This window comes from Orcinus orca, chromosome 1, assembly GCF_937001465.1.
Source record: "Orcinus orca chromosome 1, mOrcOrc1.1, whole genome shotgun sequence".
Lineage (NCBI taxonomy): Eukaryota > Metazoa > Chordata > Mammalia > Artiodactyla > Delphinidae > Orcinus > Orcinus orca.
The window spans coordinates 33,863,446-33,882,814 of NC_064559.1; the positions used below are offsets into that span (position 1 = coordinate 33,863,446).

Here is a 19,369-nt window from a genome sequence, read left to right on the forward strand (position 1 = left end):
ATCCAACCTTCTCCCCTCCTCCAATTCTACCAACCCAAGTTGCAAAGCATACCTCAGCGAGGCCCCCAGTTCAGAAAAGGAGCTGCTCCCTGTGGATAAGGTGAAGGCTGGGCCCAGGGATCAATTATTGTCAATTTTTCCTCTTCTCTAAACTGAATCCCTTCCTTTGTTGTGCAGTAGAACAAAGACTTTGACACTTATAGGGCAGTGCATTTCCCTTTGCCCAGTCAAACTGCAAATTGTTTCCTTTCCCCCATCCTCTTGGTCCCCCCCATCAGAAAAGCCTCTTGTTTGTAGCACTGCCTCCTGGATGGGGTGTTTTCTGTCCTGGTCCCATCCTTTCCCTTCTCTACATAAGATCACATTCCTCTTCATAATTTACAAACAGCTGGAGAAAGCTGCACGACTGGGCACAGCTGCTGTGTGTCAGAGACATGGCCATGTGTGTCCGGCCTCATCTGAGCTGAGAGAGCGGGCCTTCTGTCAGCGTCAGGGGGAGGCATCTTTTGATGCCTGTATTCATTCACCTCTTCCAGGGGAGGGACTGAAGGAATGGAGTTCTACTTTCTCTGGGGGAAGAGGACATGGTGGAGGCTGTGGACTATATATATATATGCATGTTTCCTGACTGAAAGAGCAATTACTAATTGGAGAGTATAAGAGTTTTCATTTCTTGCATGCTGCTGACACAAATGAAGATTGGTTTGTCTGCCTTGCTGAATGGTATTCATGGTCACTTATCACCCAAAGTGTATTGCGTGCGAATTGATATGTGTTTGGCTCTTTGAGGGTTTTAAACAGATAACTAAACTTCAGTGTGTAATTTTCCATTCCACATTCACAAAATGTTTGGCTTCAACACAAAAATCCACATGTCTGAATTATCTTTTAAGTTCGGCTATTAGTTTGCACCTAGTTCCAACGTCCTTGCCCTCCATCCAAAAGAACTAATGAATCGTTTTGTTTCCTGTTTCATTTTAAGAGTGGATTGTTTGGGAATGCTAACTTTGCTTTGGGTTTTCTGCTTTGTTTTTATGCAGCTTTTGAAATATTCCAGTTGTTTGCCATTACTCACTCTCCCCACCCCACCTCAATGCTTGAAATTTGAGCCACCTGATGTTTCTAGTGTTTCATGATCTCCTCTCATATGTTTGGTTTTGGTTGTTGAGCAGTAGTGTCTTGTAGTTTGGGTCTTGTTTCTGTCCTCAAACCCCCCAGTTCCTTGTTCTACTAACCAATTCTTGCCTCCGTATTTTCTCATCCTCCTTTTCCTTCCCCTGGTGTAGATCAAAGTGGTCAAAGCATTCCATAGTTCCCTCCATGAAAGCATTCAGAAACCCAAGAACCAAAACTCCATCCACAACTTCATGACCCACCCTGAATTCGCCATAGATGAGGAGGGGCCACGAACACCACTCCTGGATGAGCAAGAAGAGGAAACTTTTGAAAAGGTCTCTAAGCCTGGGACTAGGATGCTCCCGTCGGATGGTGAGGTCACTCCACAAGCCAACAAAAACAACAATGCGGTGGATTGCTGCCAAGTGCAAATTGTTGCCTGCCACTCAGACAGCCCTCTACACAGCCTGGAGACATCAGTTTGAACTTCATTCTCTGACTCCCATTCCTGCTTTCCCTATTTCCCTTTTCATCTGCCCCATCACTAAGGGGATGATGGGACTTTTCACTGTCATGTCAGCTGCTCCCAAGTATGTGTGAACCCCCACCTGGCCATGAAGAACCCCCACCTGGCCATGAAGAGGCACAGACCTACGAGGACTTCAGCTGAAACCTGAGTTGGGGTTTGTAGCAGGACCCAGTTAGACCCCAGGCAAGTAATGAATGATAGATCTATACTCCTTGCCTGTATCAGTTGTCATTTTTAAAGAAATGACAAGAATCCTTTTGGCATTGACCCCAACCTAAATTCTCACCAGTATTCATACCTGTGTCAGCCATCTCCTCACTTCTGGATTTTTACCCTATGAGTCTGTGCTGTTTACAGGCTCAGTTAAAAGTTCAGAGTGACAGATATCCTCAAATGAAATGTGTTGAGGTAAGAATGGAAGGTACAGAATCAGCCTATAGAGTGATTGTTTTAAAACAATTTTTCCATTTTGAAAACTTATACCTAAAGCCCTTTACCTCTTTCTGCCCTTCCAGTCAAGCCTCCCCATGGTCTCTTGGTCTTTTGTGACCATTGTCTTCCTTAGCTTCACTAATTTTTTTTTTTTTTTAAGTTGTGATGATTAGAAAATGGAAAGGACATGGATGAGTTAAGTCGACTTTGACCATTCTCCCTTCTGGCCCCAGTGGAGCCCTTGATTTAGTTCTAGAGGCAGATAGTTTTCTTTGCTAACAGGGTCCTTTGGAAGCAATTGAGAGCTGGTAAAAATATATTCCTGTTGTTGCCAGGTTATCTGCTTCTAAACTGCCATGTTGTCAGGTGTGTGTGCTTTCTAAGCGCCAGGGAGATCAGCATTGACGTGAAGCTTGCATATATGCGGTTTGTAGTTTTTACCTGAAGCCTGAGCTTTCTCCTCTTCCTAAAGTGGGGGCAAAGGAATGAATTAAGAATGACCTTGCCTCCTAACTGGACTTGGAAAACAGACCATCAAAGTCAACTCGGTGGAGTCCTCCTCGGGGTGACCACTACTGCTTTCAAAGCCATCCACCAAGGCTCTTCCAGGGCAGGACCTGATTGTTGGGACAGTGAGTATTGAGAAGCCTTGGGAGAGGCCAAAGTTCCGTTCCAGCAGCATCTGAGCAAACCTTCCTCTCAGAAACCAGAAACCTTGAGCTTAGGTGGCTGGGGAGCAGCTTTGACGTGCCCTTTAGTTTTTAATTCTACTCTTTGCCATGTCCGCCAACATCAGTCTCTGAAAAGACCCCAGCCTTTCTCAAATATTCTGATTTTGAAAACATGTATCCAAAGTGGGAGGCTTCATTGACGCTTTCCCGACTTAAAGGAGCAAAAGACCCACCCTGTAAAGCTCCCCTGCTTCCACCCTCCCTCTTGCACACCCCACTCAAGCCCCCTCCAGAATGTGCTCAGCACTGCACAGTTAAGCCCTGTGCCTTCTCTCCCTGAACTCTGCCCAAAGCGTCCCCTTCCCACCTGTCTCTCAGGAGCTGGGGACTTGGCTAGGAGATTTGTTAAGTGTTCCTTAATGCAACAGGGTGGAGCCGCCTTTGCAGGATCTCCATTTCTATCCCTACCGTGCTGCTGTAAGCTCTTCCGTGTAGGGATCAGCTCATGTCTGCCAATTCCCATCTCCCACTGGGTAAATGAAGCCTACCCCCTCTTTCTAGAGTGATGGGAGTAGGGAGAAGGGGCTTGAGGCTGTTAGGAGCTGCCGAATTTCCATTTGGGAGTCAGGTGACCCGAACCTCTCCTCTCCGGCCTTTTCTTCTGGATCCCTCCTCCCTCACCCTTTCACCTGAGCTGCCCTAGGAAAGAAGAATAAAGAAACAGTATCCCCTGCACATCCCTATTACTACATCAGCTACCAGATCTGATTTTGGTTTTGTAAAGGTTACACGTTTCAGTGATCTTTTCTCTGTCTTCAATACTAATGGGGGAAAAAATAGCTCACCCGAGGCGTTAGGTGTTCACATATATATTTATTAAGTACAGTGGAAGATTTAGTTCTGTCGAGTCTTTTTTATTACCTCAGATCAGTTTTTAAAACAAACTTTGGAGGCTATTTTATCATTCCTGCTCCCAAAAGACTCTCATGGTGCCTGACAGGTTACTTGTGAGGGCTTGTGTCTACTTGTTTAAAGTCAAAGGGGATTTTGTGTGTATTCTAGTTTCCATAGTAGGAGAGAAAATATAGAAATATTATGCAAAGAAATATAGTTTTCTTTAGATGAGAAACTGATATTTTTTGAGTCAGCCATATGTATTTTGTTTAAAGGATTTAAAATAAAGTGCTGTCATGTAACCCTGTGGAAGGGAGCACATAACCAGCTATTAGACATGGCAGGTGACTTATAGTATATTTGCAATTGGTTTTAAAACCAATGCAGCAAACTTCCTTTCTCCAAACAGCCATCTTTATACTTAGGGGAAAAAAAATTTGTTGGGTTCTAGAATGTTTTTAATATAAATTTGTTGATATGGAATTAAGTTTAAGTATTTATGTGCATATATTTTTTATATAAATTTTTTTTCCTGTTCAGTTGCAGTGATCCAACTGGCAGTGAATAAATATGGCATAAGTTAATAAAGCTTTCCCCAAAAATGGTGCTTTGGATTTGAAAAGGGTCTGATGGGGAAAAGGGGGAAATATTATCCTAGATTCCTCTCTTGATAAACCTAGGAGAATGGGCAGTGGATTACGGATGGGAAGGAAGGCATCCAGGAAGAAGGGACAGCCAGCAGGAAATGAGTGTGCACCCCCATGGAAATGGGTACCAGGAACTAGTGGTCAGGATCAGGGACCTCAGATAGATTTATATTTCTTGAAGAACAGCTGGCAGAGTGGTACCCAGGACACTGGGCTGCAAGGATACTCTCTCTGATTTGGGGTTTGCCTTTTTTATGGTTCTTTTCACCTCCTGTTTCCCCTGGAGTTTTCCATTAGCGACTTTTTATGCAAGGATTTGATTTGAGACTTCCTTCCCTCCCCTAGAAAAGTTTCACGTGATGTATTAGTTGGGAGGTAGAGCTCTAAGTGGAAAAATAAAGGCTGGTTCTAGCCTGGGTGACAGTCTTGACTAGATCCTTCCCACAGGTGCCCTCTGCCCTCTGAAATGACTCTCCATCTCTAAAGGTTGTAGAGAGACCACCGAGAAATCCCACCAGCACATGTGAGTTCTTTAGAGTTTGTGTTCCTTCTTCCCGTTGAGCTCCAGAGGGGGGAGTCTGCACACTTAAATCTGAGTGATGACCTTACTGCCAAAAACCAGAGGGGTGTGGCAAGCTCACATGTGCCCTGAAACCTCTGAACACGTCACTTCCTTTCTTTCCTCCTTTCCCTGCCTAGTGATTGAAGCAGCCCGTGATGTCATCACGAAGTGTGTACTTCCTCACTCTTCCTCACTCTCCGTATCTGAGGACCACCCCACTACTGTGGTGGGGGTGGGGCACTTATAAATGTCTGCTCTTCTTAAGCCATTCCAGGCTCTTCCTCAGAAAAGACCAGACACCCTTCCATTTAGCTCAGTGCTGTCCTTTGCCTTTCTAGCCCTGCTGCTGGGCCTGCTGTCCCCTTTCCTCCTGATTAGGAGAGATGGAGGGAAGTGAGCTCCCCATGACTGAATTGGCCTTTCGTACATATTTCTCCCCATATGTATATATGCCATATGTGAATATGCCATATATATGTGCCAACAAATCTATCTGTGTTGTTCTTTTCAAATCAGCAGATAGGAATTTTGAGTTTCTTCTTTTTTTTTTTTTTTTTTCAGTAACTAGTATAACAGGCACTGGTATTTTTATATAAAAAGAAAAAAAAACAAAAGATTGACTATTGTGATCTGCATGACATAAACAAACAAATGGTGATATCAAAGCAATGTGTACCCCAGCGTGTGTTGCCGTAATCTGCAGTTCAGCTAAACCGTGCACCCAATCTGTATTTGCATTTTGATATTATTTAAGCTCTCTGTACAATGTTTTGCATGTATTTATAGGGTTCTTAGAAAAAAAATGCTATAAACTGGCAAATCTGAAATTCAAATATGTTGTTCCATTGAGAAAGGAAGACTAGAAGGGGAGTTTTAAAAGAAGGAAAAAGAAGGGTAATTTTTTTGGAACCAATAAAGCTGTTGGTGATGAGCAGAAACCAAACTGTTGCGCACTGAGAATAAAACCCATGCCCACTGGAGACTGTGCTGTGCTCAATGTGTATCCACTTTTGGGTAATGTCAATGGATGTCAAAGCTGAGAAGGGGTCTGCCACGGCTACATGGAGAGCTTACCTGTGCAAGCCCAGAGCTTAGCCTGTCATTGGACCCTGACATGCTTCTCTGCCAACGCTTGCCTCTGGTGACTCGCAGCCCTGGTTTCCAGTTTCATTCCCTTGGAGTACGAGCTTTGCTCTGCCCACCTTGGTTAGAATCCGCAGTCAGAGAACTGTGAAGCTGAAGCTTTTGAAGAAAGGATGAATTTGGAAGGATGAAAAAGAGTCAGGCTTGGCAGTCCTTTCTTTCTTTTCTTTGTTTTATTTTTTTGTTTTTAACAAAACGCCTATCGGGAAAATTAGTTTCCCGTATAGCAGCTATTCCCTATCTTTCTTCTGGGGTTCTCCAGTTCCCACCTTCCCAAAGGTTTTTGCGGAGGTTGGGAGTTTGTTTTTTGTTTGTTTTAGCTGTTCCATTCACTGGGTCTCTAGCATGACTAATAGTAGGCCTTAGTTTCAGGTCAAAACAGCTTCCTGGCAGGTCATTTAAGTTCTGAGCTCTCATATCTGAGAACACAGAACTCCTTCCAGCAACTCTCATCCAGGCACACAATCAAGTTCCCTTCTCTCTTTTAAAACAGCAAGGAGGATTTCCCTGGTGGTGCAGTGGTTAAGAATCCGCCTGCCAGTGCAAGGGACACAGGTTCAATCCCTGGTCCGGGAAGATCCCACATGCCGCAGAACAACTAAGCCCGTGCACCACAACTACTGAGCCTACGCTCTAGAGCCTGCAAGCCACAACTGCTGAGACCACGTGCCACAGCTACTGAGCCCACATGCCACAACTACTGAGCCTGCACTCTAGAGCCCGTGCCCCGTAACAAAGAGAAGCTACCACAATAAGCCCACATGCCGCAACGAAGACCCAACACAGCCGAAAATAAATTTAAAAATAAATAAATTTAAAAAAAATAAAAATAAATAGGGCTTCCCTGGGGGCGCAGTGGTTGAGAGTCTGCCTGCCAATGCAGGGGACACGGGTTCGTGCCCCGGTCTGGGAAGATCCCACATGCCGCAGAGCGGCTAAGCCCGTGAGCCATGGCTGCTGAGCCTGCGCGTCCAGAGCCTGTGCTCCGCAACGGGAGAGGCCACAACAGTGAGAGGCCCGCGTACCGCAATAAATAAATAAATAAATAAATAGAACAGCAAGGAAGGAAAGGACTTTGTCGGCTCCCCAAGGTATTTTAGGAAAAGTATGATGTTGAAGAATAGCCCAACTCTCCTGGCTGTCTGAACAGGCTGGTTCCGAAGGAGGAACGAGCCCTTGAAAGAGTCTTCTGTAGTGAGAAGTCTCATCCCCACTTTTCCTTCCTGTCCCAGCTTGCTCGCCACAGGCACAGCCACACTGCCCTAGTTTCTTTGAAACATGTTGGGGAGAAAATAATTAATAACCAACCAAATAAACGGGCTGGGACTTATTTGATAACAAATCTTTCACAAAACAGAAATAAAGCCTCTTTCTTTCCACTGTAGCTTCCATCCCAAATACCCTTGCTTAAAAGGAGTGCAAAATACACAAAATATACACACACACACACACACACACACACACACACATACAACTAGAGTCCTTTCTAAAGCTTGGCCCTATATTTCCCCTCTTACCTTGTCTTCGTTGGGCCCTAGAACTGTGCCTCTCTGCTATGCCAAACAGGATCTTTTTTTTTTTTTTTAATTTATTAATTTATTTATTTTTTGGCTGCATTGGGTCTTCATTGCTGCGCGCAGGCTTTCTCTAGTTGTGGCGAGCGGGGGCTACTCTTCATTGCGGCTCACGGGCTTCTCATCGCAGTGGCTTCTCTTGTTGTGCAGCATGGACTCTAGGCGCATGGGCTTCAGTAGTTGTGGCACGCAGGCTCAGCAGTTGTGGCTCACAGGCTCTAGAGCACAGGCTCAGTAGTTGTGGCTCATGGGCTTAGTTGCTCCACGGCATGTGGGATCTTCCCAGGCCAGGGCTCGAACCCGTGTCCCCTGCATTGGCAGGCGGATTCTTAACCACTGCGCCACCAGAGAAGTCCACCAAACAGGATCTTAAGGACCATACCTCCTAACCCCAGTGTGTGGTGAGGCATGAAGAAGAGCTACAAAGTAGCTTTCTGGCAGAGACCAGTGTTTCCTAAGACATTGGTTTCACGGGGTGTAAAGCCAGCTCAGCTCCTAGGCCTAAATTACCATGTGGAAAAAAAGCATGCTCTTTCCTTCCATCTTTTCCCTACCCCCGCTTCTAAAAAAAGTAGTTTCTTTGCCCTCCATCTTTAATAACGGCTTGTGAATCTCTTTCTCAGCTACCACATCCTCTCCCTGTGGTCATCGGGTTTGTTTGAAACTCTCCATCAAGACTGACTGATTCCCCCACCCCCAAGTATATACACACAACTAGGAACACCCTGGCTTAAACTCTGGGCAAATCCAAGGATTACTCACTGGATTTGAGTGAGTAAGCTGGTTACCAACCAGTATGCTGGTTACCAACCCCTGACCTGGGTCTATTAGGGCACGGCCTCCATGTCACTGCAAGCAGGATAAAAATGCTATGTCCTTTACCAGCAAACTTTGAAACCCTGTTGTAAAGAAAACACACCTATTACTATCTCTGTGTTATGTTGTTAACATCCAGTTGTCCCCAACATGAACCTAAGCCCCCGAGAAGCAATAACTAGCTAGATTCATAGACCAGAATACTTTTAGCCTTGACTCTTAGCCTTTTAGGCAGTGAGTTCTGGGTTCTGGACTTGCCCATATCTTGTTGGAACTAATCTTCTCTGAAATTTATTTCAAAGAACACCTCCCAATCCTCAGAAAATACACACATAGAAGGGAGCGGTCTCTTTGGAATGTCCTCCCAGTGTCACCTCCTGGGAGGCTGGTGTCAAAACCAAAATGCCACTTCACACTTACTTAAAATGAGAATTTAAATGACCCACGTATTTGGAAACCCGAATTATAATCAGAAGTTTAACTGATGCTCATGAAGTACTTGAGCTGTCTGAGTGGCTGGCACCATCGCACTCAGAGCCAGTTGCATCGTTCCCTAGTCGGATAGACCTGGTCCCTGAGTTCAGGCTCAGGCCCCACTTGGTTTCTCTGATGTCCCCTGTACTAACGACCATGCAGACCATCCTCCAAACAGCACAGTTGATTAGGTTAATTTTCTTGTTTTAATTCCAGATCTTCATATCCCGGCCTTATTTAAAGCAAATATAGGGAATTCCCTGGCAGTCCAGTGGTTAGGACTCCATGCTTTCACTGCCGAGGGCGTGGGTTCAGTCCCTCATCGGGCAACTAAGATCTCGCAAGCCGCTTGGCATAGTCAAAACAATTAAATTAAAAAAATAAAGTAAATATATATGAAAACTTTTGAAAGAGAACGTGAAGGTGAGGAGGGAAGGTCTGGAAACGTGATTGCCTTCAGCCACGGTTATCCAAACCCTTCATTTGAGTCAAGCATTCCTGCACCTTTTGCATTAAACCTTTGAATTGAAACTGCTGCTAATCAGGTAGGAGAGCAAAGGGGTTTGAATGTTTTTCTGCTCACCCTTTGGTGGAGGAGCTTAAACAGAAAAATTAGATAGAGTAAAATCCTGATGTGAAGTCTGCTTCTAGACTGGCTTGATTTTCCATCTCTACAATGAGAAAGTGGAACTACATCGATCATTTTCCAGTTACACTTTGAAGACCTGAGAGGGATTCCTCAGCGATGATTCAGAGCCCACCGTGTTCATTTTTTCTTTTTTTTAAGTGTTTGTCTTCCAGGTCAGCTATAGCTTTAAAAAATGACTTAAAAGCACTATGAACTAGCCATCTAAGGTCCCCCAGCTCTGGAATGCTAAGGTTCTAATTAACAAATCAAATAATCAGTGCTGAAATGATCCAAACTTAGGTGACAATGTCACAACAACTTGTGTGATTAAACACACAAGCAAGCGTAATTGGGTTCCTGTCTTCATTGTCTCCCATTATAATTATCAACGTAAGCATAAATAATATAGAGTAATGGATTATAGTCCATTCTGCTGAGATTGTTATCTGGCTGTTCTGCTTTGGAATTTGCTGTGAAGAAGAACAGTAGTTCGGAAATCCAGAGATCTAACCCAATGGAATGGCATAAAATTAGAGAAGCAAAGTGGCTCATTTGAGCTTTGGTGGAAAGAGCTGGCCTGGGAATTAGAAGGCCTGTGTTATAATCCCAACCCTGCTGCTAATTTGCTGTGTGACCTAAGGGTCTCTCCAACTCTGACACTCTTTCTTTCTCTGGTATCTAAAATTGCTATTAATAACCATAACAGAATGTCTAGATGGTGTTTCTCCATTGCTTTATCTTCCCTGAAATGCGGCATTGTGTGTGCATTGAGCACTACTGCATACTGGGACAGTACCTGCAGGCTTCACTTGGGGCTCAGCCACTCACACCTGCAACAAAGACAAGTTGTTCCATAGCCCTTAAAGTACAAGAAGTCTGTTTCTCTTCTTTTCTAAATCAAGTCAAATCTAGCACCAAACTAGCTAGCACTGGCCAAGATCTGTGAGAGGCCTCTGCTAGTCATTTTTTATGGTCTCATCTCCTCCACTTGAATATTGGTCCACTCATTCGTTCATCAAGTATTTATTATGCCAGGCACCAATGTATGCACGGGAGATACAAGGAACAAAACAAAGACCCTGACCTTTTTGAATTTAGTCTTGTGGAGAGAAACAAAACAAACAAGTAAATACAGAGCATATGGAATGGTAACAAGGACCAAGGAGAAAAGTAAAGTGGCGTAAGGAAAACAGGGAGCACAGGGCATGAGGGTTGCTCTTTTGTAGAGTGGTCGGGGAAGCCCTCTCTGACAAAGAAGACTGTGAAGAGAAGTGAAGGAAGTAAAAGGGTGAGCTAGGTAAATATGGAGAGGAAAGAGATTCAAAACAAAGGGCATAGCAAGTGCAAAGGCCCTGAGGCAGGTGCTCTTGCCTTGTTTGAGGACAGGCAGGGAAGCTAGGGATTGGCACTGAGTGACCAAGTGGGAAAGTGAAGAGATAAGTTCGGAGATGGAGGGCTGGTAGTGGACGCAAGAACCTATAAGCCAGTATCAGGTTGGCTTTCATGAAACAGGAATTCATTGGAGGGTTTTAACTGAGGATTCCAATGATCTATCTTACAGTTTAAGGAGATCACTTTGGCTATTGTGTGGCTGCAATCAAGGGAAGATGGAAGGACAGTAATGCAGCTTTAGCTAGCACACATGCCATACATGGGCCTAGGCTAATACTAAGGGATGCAGGTAAATTCAAGCCCCACTGTCATGCTGTTGTCCTTTGACACACAAAATAGTGAAAAGAAAATTCTTGTTCAGAAAAATTAAGATATATTGCTTGCCACCCCAGCTTGTTCAGGGTGCCCTAGTTAATGAAATGATTGAAATAATATTTTATTCACTCACACAAGAAGGAAACAAAGAAAACCATCTTGACCTGTGCCTTCCCCATTCCAACTTCCCAATCCTGTTGTCATGCTGCTGCCTGGTCCCCAGGCAGGCCCTCTGCTCTCAGCGCCTCCTCTGACCTGCGCTGTGCTCTAATCTGATTCTTGGTGTGACTACCCACCCTGCTCCCTCTGCTGAGGAGTCATCACCCTCCTGCCAGAGCCTCTCTGCCTGTATGGGCTCAGGGGATGGAAGCCAGCTCTCGCACAGCTCTGGGGCTGAGGGAAGACCGGGCTGTCAGCCTCACAGCTATCTATGCTCCGCGGCTCTCCAGCTGCCAGGACTCAGGGGGAGGCTGCCAAACAAAGAACTCCAGAAGGACCAAGCTGGCCGAGGTCGGCCTTCTCTCAGGACACCAGGCTTAAGGAAAGGGCTCGCTTACCTGTCGGCAGTGCCAACCCGCCTCCTCCACTGGAGCTTAGCGGAGGGGACAGAAGCTATCCCCTAGTCTGGTCACACTCCTTGCTTCCAAATTCTCCTCGCTCTTCCCAAGGACCTTTGGTTGAGTGGGGACAGGGAGCAGAGAGGTGGAAGAAATATTTCTGTACTTTCTAAATCGTTTTGTCCTAATCCTGCTTTCTCACAACGTTAACTTAAAAGGAAGGTGTTCGCTGCCTTTGTTCTGTTTCAGACATGCCTGGACTGGAGAAGCCCTCCAGGACACGAGCAAATGAGCGTAGAGGCGTGGGCTGCCATTAAGGCTCCAGCTGTCATCCTGCTGCACTGTCCCAGCCCCCAGACCTTCGAAAACAAAGCCTGGCTGCAGTTGTCTTTCACACAGGGCAATTTTGGCATTTTGGGGGGCCCAGAAATACAAAAGCCACTGTTAACCCCTTCCTAGGACAAAGGAGACCCAACACAGGACGTCAGGTTGCCCTTCCTGTGAGGTGCAGGGAGAGCAGTGCAGAGATGGCTTTGTCCTTTGGCCCATTAGTGCACAGCAGGAAAAAGACAAGGACACTCATTTCTTTCTCAATATCTCACCCTGTTACACACTTAAGTCATAAATTCACAGCATCAATAAGCACCTGAGAGAACTTCTCCAGTCAGGCACCGTGCCAAATGCCAGAGATGTAATAACTTAAAACACAGTCTCTGCCCTGAGAGGGTTCAAAGTCTACTTGGGGAGACATACATTTAAACAGCTAATCCCAACAACTGAGAGGTGCTATTACACACGGTGCTACAGAAGAGCAAGAATCCAGTTCCAGGTGCAAAGGGCTTCACAGAAGTGGTGATGCTTAGGGCACATTTTTTAAAATAACAATTTTATTTTTTATAAAAATGACACTTGGGCTTCCCTGGTGGCGCAGTGGTTGGGGGTCCGCCTGTCGATGCAGGGCACATGGGTTTGTGCCCCGGTCCGGGAAGATCCCACATGCCGCGGAGCGGCTGGGCCCGTGAGCCATGGCCGCTGGGCCTGCGCGTCCGGAGCCTGTGCTCCGCGGCGGGAGGGGCCGCAGCAGTGAGAGGCCCGCATACCGCAAAAAAAAAAAAAAAAAAAAAGACACTTGATCTTTGCAATAATTCAAACAATGGGTCCAAAAAAGAAAACAACAAAACACCTCAAGCCCCACAACCCAGAAATAACCTGTATAAACTCTTAAAATGTGATATTATTGGAATTCTACAAGAGAAAAAGAATCCGCTGGTAAAATGAAGGAACTAGTGCAAAGGCCTAGAGTCCGAAAGTAACAATGAGCCGGGTCTGCTTGGAGTGCAGAGTGCCTGCAAGGGGGTGGCCATCCAAGACTGACCACGGCAGGAGAGCTGGGACCGCTTCTGTTTTATGTGCAAAGCCAGTGCCTGGTACCGTGCAGTGGGAGTTGTCCCAGAGATATGTGCTTAAAGAATAAAGGACCACGCAGAAGGTAGGCAGACTAAGCATCGAGAAAGGAAGAAAGGCTTGAGAGAGCAGTCCATTAAGTGTAAAGAAATGAGTCTCATGCATCAGGAGATGACATGATAGTAGCAGCCCCATTTAATGAGCTGTTGCATAGCCAAGAATTTTTCATTGTTCGTCCAATTAATTCTCACAACAGCATTACCTAAACACTATTATTATCGTCATTTTGCATCCAAGGAAACAGCCAAAAAGATTAGAGGACCTGCCCGACATCACCCAGGTAGTCATTTAAGATCTGATACTCTTAACCCAGCGCTCTGTCTTTCCTGAGAGGATTCTGAACGATTTTTGGTATTAGCAACAACGTTTAGCGTGTAGCCCCGCCCCCTCAAAGGGCTTTGCTTGCTTGGATGGTTAAGTTCTGTCTATTTAAAACCAATCTTAATACTTTAGAATCATATGTCACATTCAACCCCTCAAGTCACTGAGTGGTTAAAAGCCAACACTAGAGCAATCAGGTTTAAAACACATACGCTGTCACCCAGGAGTGAGTAGTTTTCTTCCGCTATCACGATGAATAACTTAGGGTATCTATTTTGTGTTTTGAGTGGTGGGTTTGATTGGTTTACGTACCATGGGGAGGGAAAGAACAGGGTAAAGTGATGCAGCCAGGGCCTGGCAACCAGAGCTCACTCTGAAGCCTGGGAACTTTCTATGAGGAGGCTGTTTCACTCAAGCGTGGGGCCAGGAGAAAAGCAGAAGACCGGAGAGATTAGTCTAACTAAAGCAGACTGGGTAGATAAGATAACATGATAAGACCTTGAGATGATCACAGGCAGGGGGAAGTTCTTGAAAAAAAAAATTTTTTTTAAGTAGCTGTCAGTGTGCTGAGGTTTGGTTCTATCTGCACTTCCCATGTACCATCTTCCAAGTTCCCAGTTCACACACCATCCCCTATTGGCACCAATGGCTCCGGACAGGCCTGTAGAGCCCTCTCTCTTCCTTCGGTCCCAGACACAAGTGTGATGCAGCAATGGATCTTCTTCCCCTGTGAGGAGTCCTAGTTCTTACTCAGACCCATCCAAAGGAGAGGCGGACAGAGACCCAGGTTCCAGCTCTAGAACCAGCTGCCTCTGAGTCATCTCTACTTCCTGCCAGGTAAGGCTACTTGGAGGGAAGGCAGCGAGGGCCTGCACTGGCAGAGCCCAGAGGAGAGCTGGCCAGGGCCAACCTGCAGACCTTTCCCCTGGGGGCCTTCTGGGAGCCTGGACACAGGGCAGGCACCGACACCTCAGGGAAGCTGACTGAGGCCTCAGTGTCCGCTGGGATGACATAAGGGATCAGCATGTGAGACTTCCCTGGTGGCACAGTGGTTAAGAATCCACCTGCCGTTGCAGGGGACACGCGTTCAAGCCCTGGTCCGGGAAGATCCCACATGCCGCGGAGCAACTAAGCCCATGCGTCACAACTACTGAGCCCGCGTGTCACAACTACTGAAGCCCGCATGCCTAGAGCCCGTGCTCCGCAACAAGAGAAGCCACCGCAATGAGAAGCCCACACACTGCAACGAAGAGTGGTCCCCGCTCACCGCAACTAGAGAAAGCCTGCGCGCAGCAATGAAGACCCAACGCAGCCAAAAATAAATAAATAAAACAAATAAATTTATTTTAAAAAAAAAAGAGAGAGAGAGAAGCATGTGATGAGGCACTGGCTGGCTTCCCTGCCATCCAGCTGGGAATCCATTTCCTTGTGGAAAGTGACATCAGAAGCTCTTCTTCACTAATAGTCTTAGTGGCCCCTTCTCCTTGGACTCTCCCAAGATGAAAGAGTGTCAGGAAATGCGTAAAAGGAAGAGGGGGAGAAAGCTAGAAAAAAAACTTTGAACAATCTTTGAAGGGACTTCCCGTGTGGCACAGTGATTAAGAATCCACCTGCCAATCTTAACAAGAAAAGAAATGGTTCTGAAGAACCTAGGGGCAGGATAGGAATAAAGATGCAGATGTAGACAATGGACTTGAGGACACAGGGAGTGGGAAGGGTAAGCTGGGACGAAGTGAGAGAGTGGTGGACATATATACACTACCAAATGTAAAATAGCTAGCGGGAAGCAGTCACATAGCACAGGGAGATCAGCTCAGTGCTTTGTGACCACCTATAGGGGTGGGATAGGGAGGGTGGGAGGGAGATGCAAGAGGGAGGAGATATGGGGATATATGTATATGTATAGCTGATTCACTTTGTTATAAAGCAGAAACTAACACACCGTTGTAAAGCAATTATACTCCAATAAAGATGTCAAAAAAAAGAATCCGCCTGCCAATGCAGGGGACACAGGTTCGCTCCCTGGTGGGGGAAGATCCCACGTGCCGCGGAGCAACTAAGCCCGTGAGCCACAGCTACTGAAGCCCACGCGCCTAAGCCCGTGCTCAGCAACAAGAGAAGCCACCGCAATAAGCCCGTGCACCACAACGAAAAGCAGCCCCCTCTCGCCACAACTAGAGAAAGCCCGCGTGCAGCAACGAAGACCCAACGCAGCCAAAAGTAAATAAATAATAAATTTATTAAAAAAAAAACTTTGACGTTTGGGACACTTTGGGTAGACACGGGGAGTGAATCTTCCAGCTTCTGAGACAGGTGCACAACAGGCCAGACTGGGATGGATCTTCTCTTGAAGAGCCCTGTAAGCAAGCCAGCCAGCGGCCGGGGGCCCTGAGGGCAGGCCCCCGGGGCCATGTCAATCCTGCTTCAGCTTCATTCTGGGGCTCGTACCCAGAGCAGAGGTCCTCAAAATGTGAAACACAGACCAGTTCTGTGAAAATCACCTGGGAAGTGTTTATGAAAACCACCAGTCCTCCTCTGCCCCCTCCGCCCACGTATCAGCAGCCGGTGCCAGAGATCTGCATTTGTTTCTAAAAAGCACCTCCCAGTGCTGAAACAAACATTGTAAATCTGGAGGCTTATAAAACTCTCCGTGTCTCAGAAACCCAGGGCGAACAATCACAAATCCCCCACCACCTTGCCCCATCTTGAATCACGCTCCCCCCAGAACACAGCGCGCCGGGCAGCCCAGGGAACGGGGTGCAGACATGATTGCTTCTACCTTATTAAGAGCTGAGCAGCCTTTCCTGGGCCCCATGCTTCATTAGCACGTTGGTGGTGTTGCTTCCTGTAGCTGACTCTCTGTTTCCATTCTGGCAAAGTGTTTGCTCTCTTATCTCTGCTTTGGGGGTTGGGGGAAGATGAGCTTCTCACGGAGCCTGTCTCTGCCTTCTTTGCAGTTTCCCCGTCAGTGCCCCTCACATCCCCCTCACAAGGCAGAGACCCTGGCTTCCCCCTGAGCCTCGCTGCGGAGCACCACACCCAGAGGAGCTCGCCCCTCCTGCAGTCGGCATCGCAGCTACATCCAGGTAGAACCAAACCTGTTGTTTCATATTTTGGGTCAAGTCAGCCTGACATTTAAGGGATAGAGGCAAGGTAGGGAGTTGATTGGGGGGTAGAAAGTTCCAGAAAGATAGATGGGAAGCTTTAGAAAGAAAGAAAGAAAAACCAATAGACTTTATTTGTGAGGGACTTTGGTAAATAAAGATTTACGAAGATGAATTTTGAGAGTAAAATGTTGTATGTTAGGGAATGTTCGGAAGACATGGAGACCAGGAGGAGTTCTGTCATTCTTATCTACTAAAAAAAGTGGTTATACCACACAGGATTATATGTAAAACACAAACCAATTCTGCCTTTTCTCCTAGGAGTCAGCAATTTAGGAAGAGCCAGGGAAAGTGGCAGACAGGCTGGCAAGCAGATGACGATTAAGAGAAGGCTTAGAAGGAGGAGCTGAAGCCAGAGACGGTCCTGGGATAATGGATGTCACCATACCGACCCGCTCAGAAATCAGAGCGAGGACCTCACAGCCCAGCACTCTGCAGGGAACCCTCGGCAGCCCAGACACGTAAGTGGCCCGGGTGGTGAGCTCTCCCCTCCCCTGATTTAGACAGAGGGCCCTGGTCTACCCTGGGATGCTTCTACCCCAGCAGCATTGCCACCCCTCACCAGGGTGGTCCCCTGAGACCAATAAACTCTAGACTCAGAGAAGTTTACTCAGAACTGCTTGGAGGAAAGAAATGGGTATTGAGGAGAAAAAGGAGTTGATAGGGGGAGACAAAATATGATAACACAACATTTCCTTAGAGCTGGCTGCCGGCCTGGTTGGATTTCTCACGCTCAGAGGTCCTGATTGCTGTCCTCGATCATGACTGTCTCAGGTCCCACTAATCACTCCTCAAAGAAATAAAAACAAAAACTAGTTCCCACTCTGATGGAAACAGAAAGCCCACTTTTTTCATGTGTTTTTAGGCCCTAAAAACTTGCCATGAATAAAAATGGAATCATAGATATCATAAAGATATATCCTTAGAACATAAAACCCCACAGAACTAATCGTAGATGTAAATTTTACAGCTAAAACTTCAATATTATATTAAATAAAAAATCCATCAGCCATTGAAACTTTGACAGTGGGAGGTATAAGTTTCAGTGCTATCATAACAGCACAGCTCAAAATAATAAATTTTAAATCACTGTAGTTTGGGGCGGTAAGTATCATTACCATGACAAACAAATACATGTCACTTGCAGGTGGACAGAGGCATTGATGGGGAATGAATTCATAAAATGTCAGAACCCTGCAACTCCCCCGGCAAAAAAATCCTATCTCTATATTCATTCATTTGTTTGATAATTTACTCATTCATTCATTTAACAAATATTCATAAGGCCCCTACTGAGTACCAGGCACTGTTCCAGGCACCAGGTGAACCAGACAGACAAGTTCATGACCTCCTGGAGCTTACAGTCAAGTGGGAGAGTCAGATAGAAACAGATGAACAAATGCATGGATAACATAATGTCAGTCAGTCGTAAGTGCTCTGAGGAAAAACCAGGGCAGAGTAAGAGGACTGAGAGTACGAGGGAGGGTGTGGCCAGGAAGGACCTGTCTGAGGAGGTGACATTTCAGAAGAGACCTGAGTGAAATGAGGGACTGAGCTGTGGGAGAGGAAGCAGCAGGTCTGAGAGACCAGACTGCTTTGCCAGGAACAGCACAGAGTCCTGGAGGTCAAGGTCAGAGGGAAAGTGGTAGGAAATGAGGTCAGAGGCAGGCAGAAGCCAGAACAGAAGAGGCCATGAAGTTCTCACTGGGTAGGGACTATGGATGTTATCCCAAGTGTGATAGGAAGTCATGGGGGGTTGCAAGCAGAGGAGGGACGTGATCTGATTTACCGTTTAGAGGATCACTCTGGCCCGAGCATGAAGATAGTGTGTTGGGGCCAAGAGTGAAAGCAAGGAGACCCATTAGAGAGGTTCTTGCAAAGGTCCACATGGAATGCACGGTGGTTCAGACCAGGGTGCTGGTAATGGAGGAGCAAGAGGTGACTGGTTTGGATAGATGCCCAGGGATGAGCAGACAGAGTCTGCTGGTTAACTAGAAGTGGGGTGTGAAAGAAAGAAAACATTCAAGGATGGCTCCAAGGTTTTTGGCCGAGTCATTAGATGATGGGAAACACCAGAGGGGCAGGTTTGTGGGGAGAGAGCAGGAGTTCTGTTCCAGACATTTTTGGTTTGAAATGTCTATTAGGCAACCTTGTGGAAATGTCCAATACAGAGTTGGGTAAACAAGCCTAGAACTCAGGAGGACAAAAATCTTCCCTGATAGATGACCTGGTTTCTAGTATCTGGGGGAGCAGGTCTGCTAGTGAGTCCTTCTGTAACATCAGTTGGCTGCTTCTTATAGGCAAAGCAGAGCAGTAACTCCGTGCCTGCCTGGGAACTGCAAGTAACCCAGAACTTGCTCCGTGCATTTGCTAAATTCCGCAGAACAACAGAGTGTTGCTTGGAGACCAGCTCCACAAGTTGGTGCTACAGGGTTTATTCAAGTGCAGGCAACCTGAACTTTTGTCCCAGAGCTGCTCCCTAATTGTAAGTTGGGTAATCTTCTCCTTCGAGCAAGACAGAAAGCCCAGGAGCAGCGAATGGGGGAAGCGGGAGCAGGTGGACTTGACATTACAAGTTTGGAAGACAGTGTGAAGCCATAGAAAGAAGAGTCTTTGGGCCCAAACAGACCTAGACTCACGTTCCATCATGCTCTTTCCTACCTGTGTGAT

At 46.4% G+C, this 19,369-nt stretch overlaps 1 protein-coding gene across 6 annotated transcripts in view; it reads left to right on the plus strand.

The window, feature by feature from the left end:
* ATP2B4 (ATPase plasma membrane Ca2+ transporting 4) overlaps positions 1-19,369 on the plus strand; it is a 113,440-nt gene that overhangs the window by 87,305 nt on the left and 6,766 nt on the right. For 3 of the 6 annotated variants that reach the window (XM_004282483.3, XM_004282481.4, XM_004282482.3), the window contains one exon: positions 1,287-5,831. In XM_004282483.3, coding sequence (XP_004282531.1) covers positions 1,287-1,312 — 26 coding nt within the window. In that variant the 3' untranslated portion in view covers positions 1,313-5,831. Of the gene's footprint in view, positions 1-1,286; positions 5,832-6,487; positions 6,831-16,492; positions 16,622-16,960; positions 17,161-19,369 lie in introns of those variants that run through there. The other 3 variants (XR_004478436.2, XR_007471136.1, XM_049696586.1) reach the window with 2 other exon arrangements.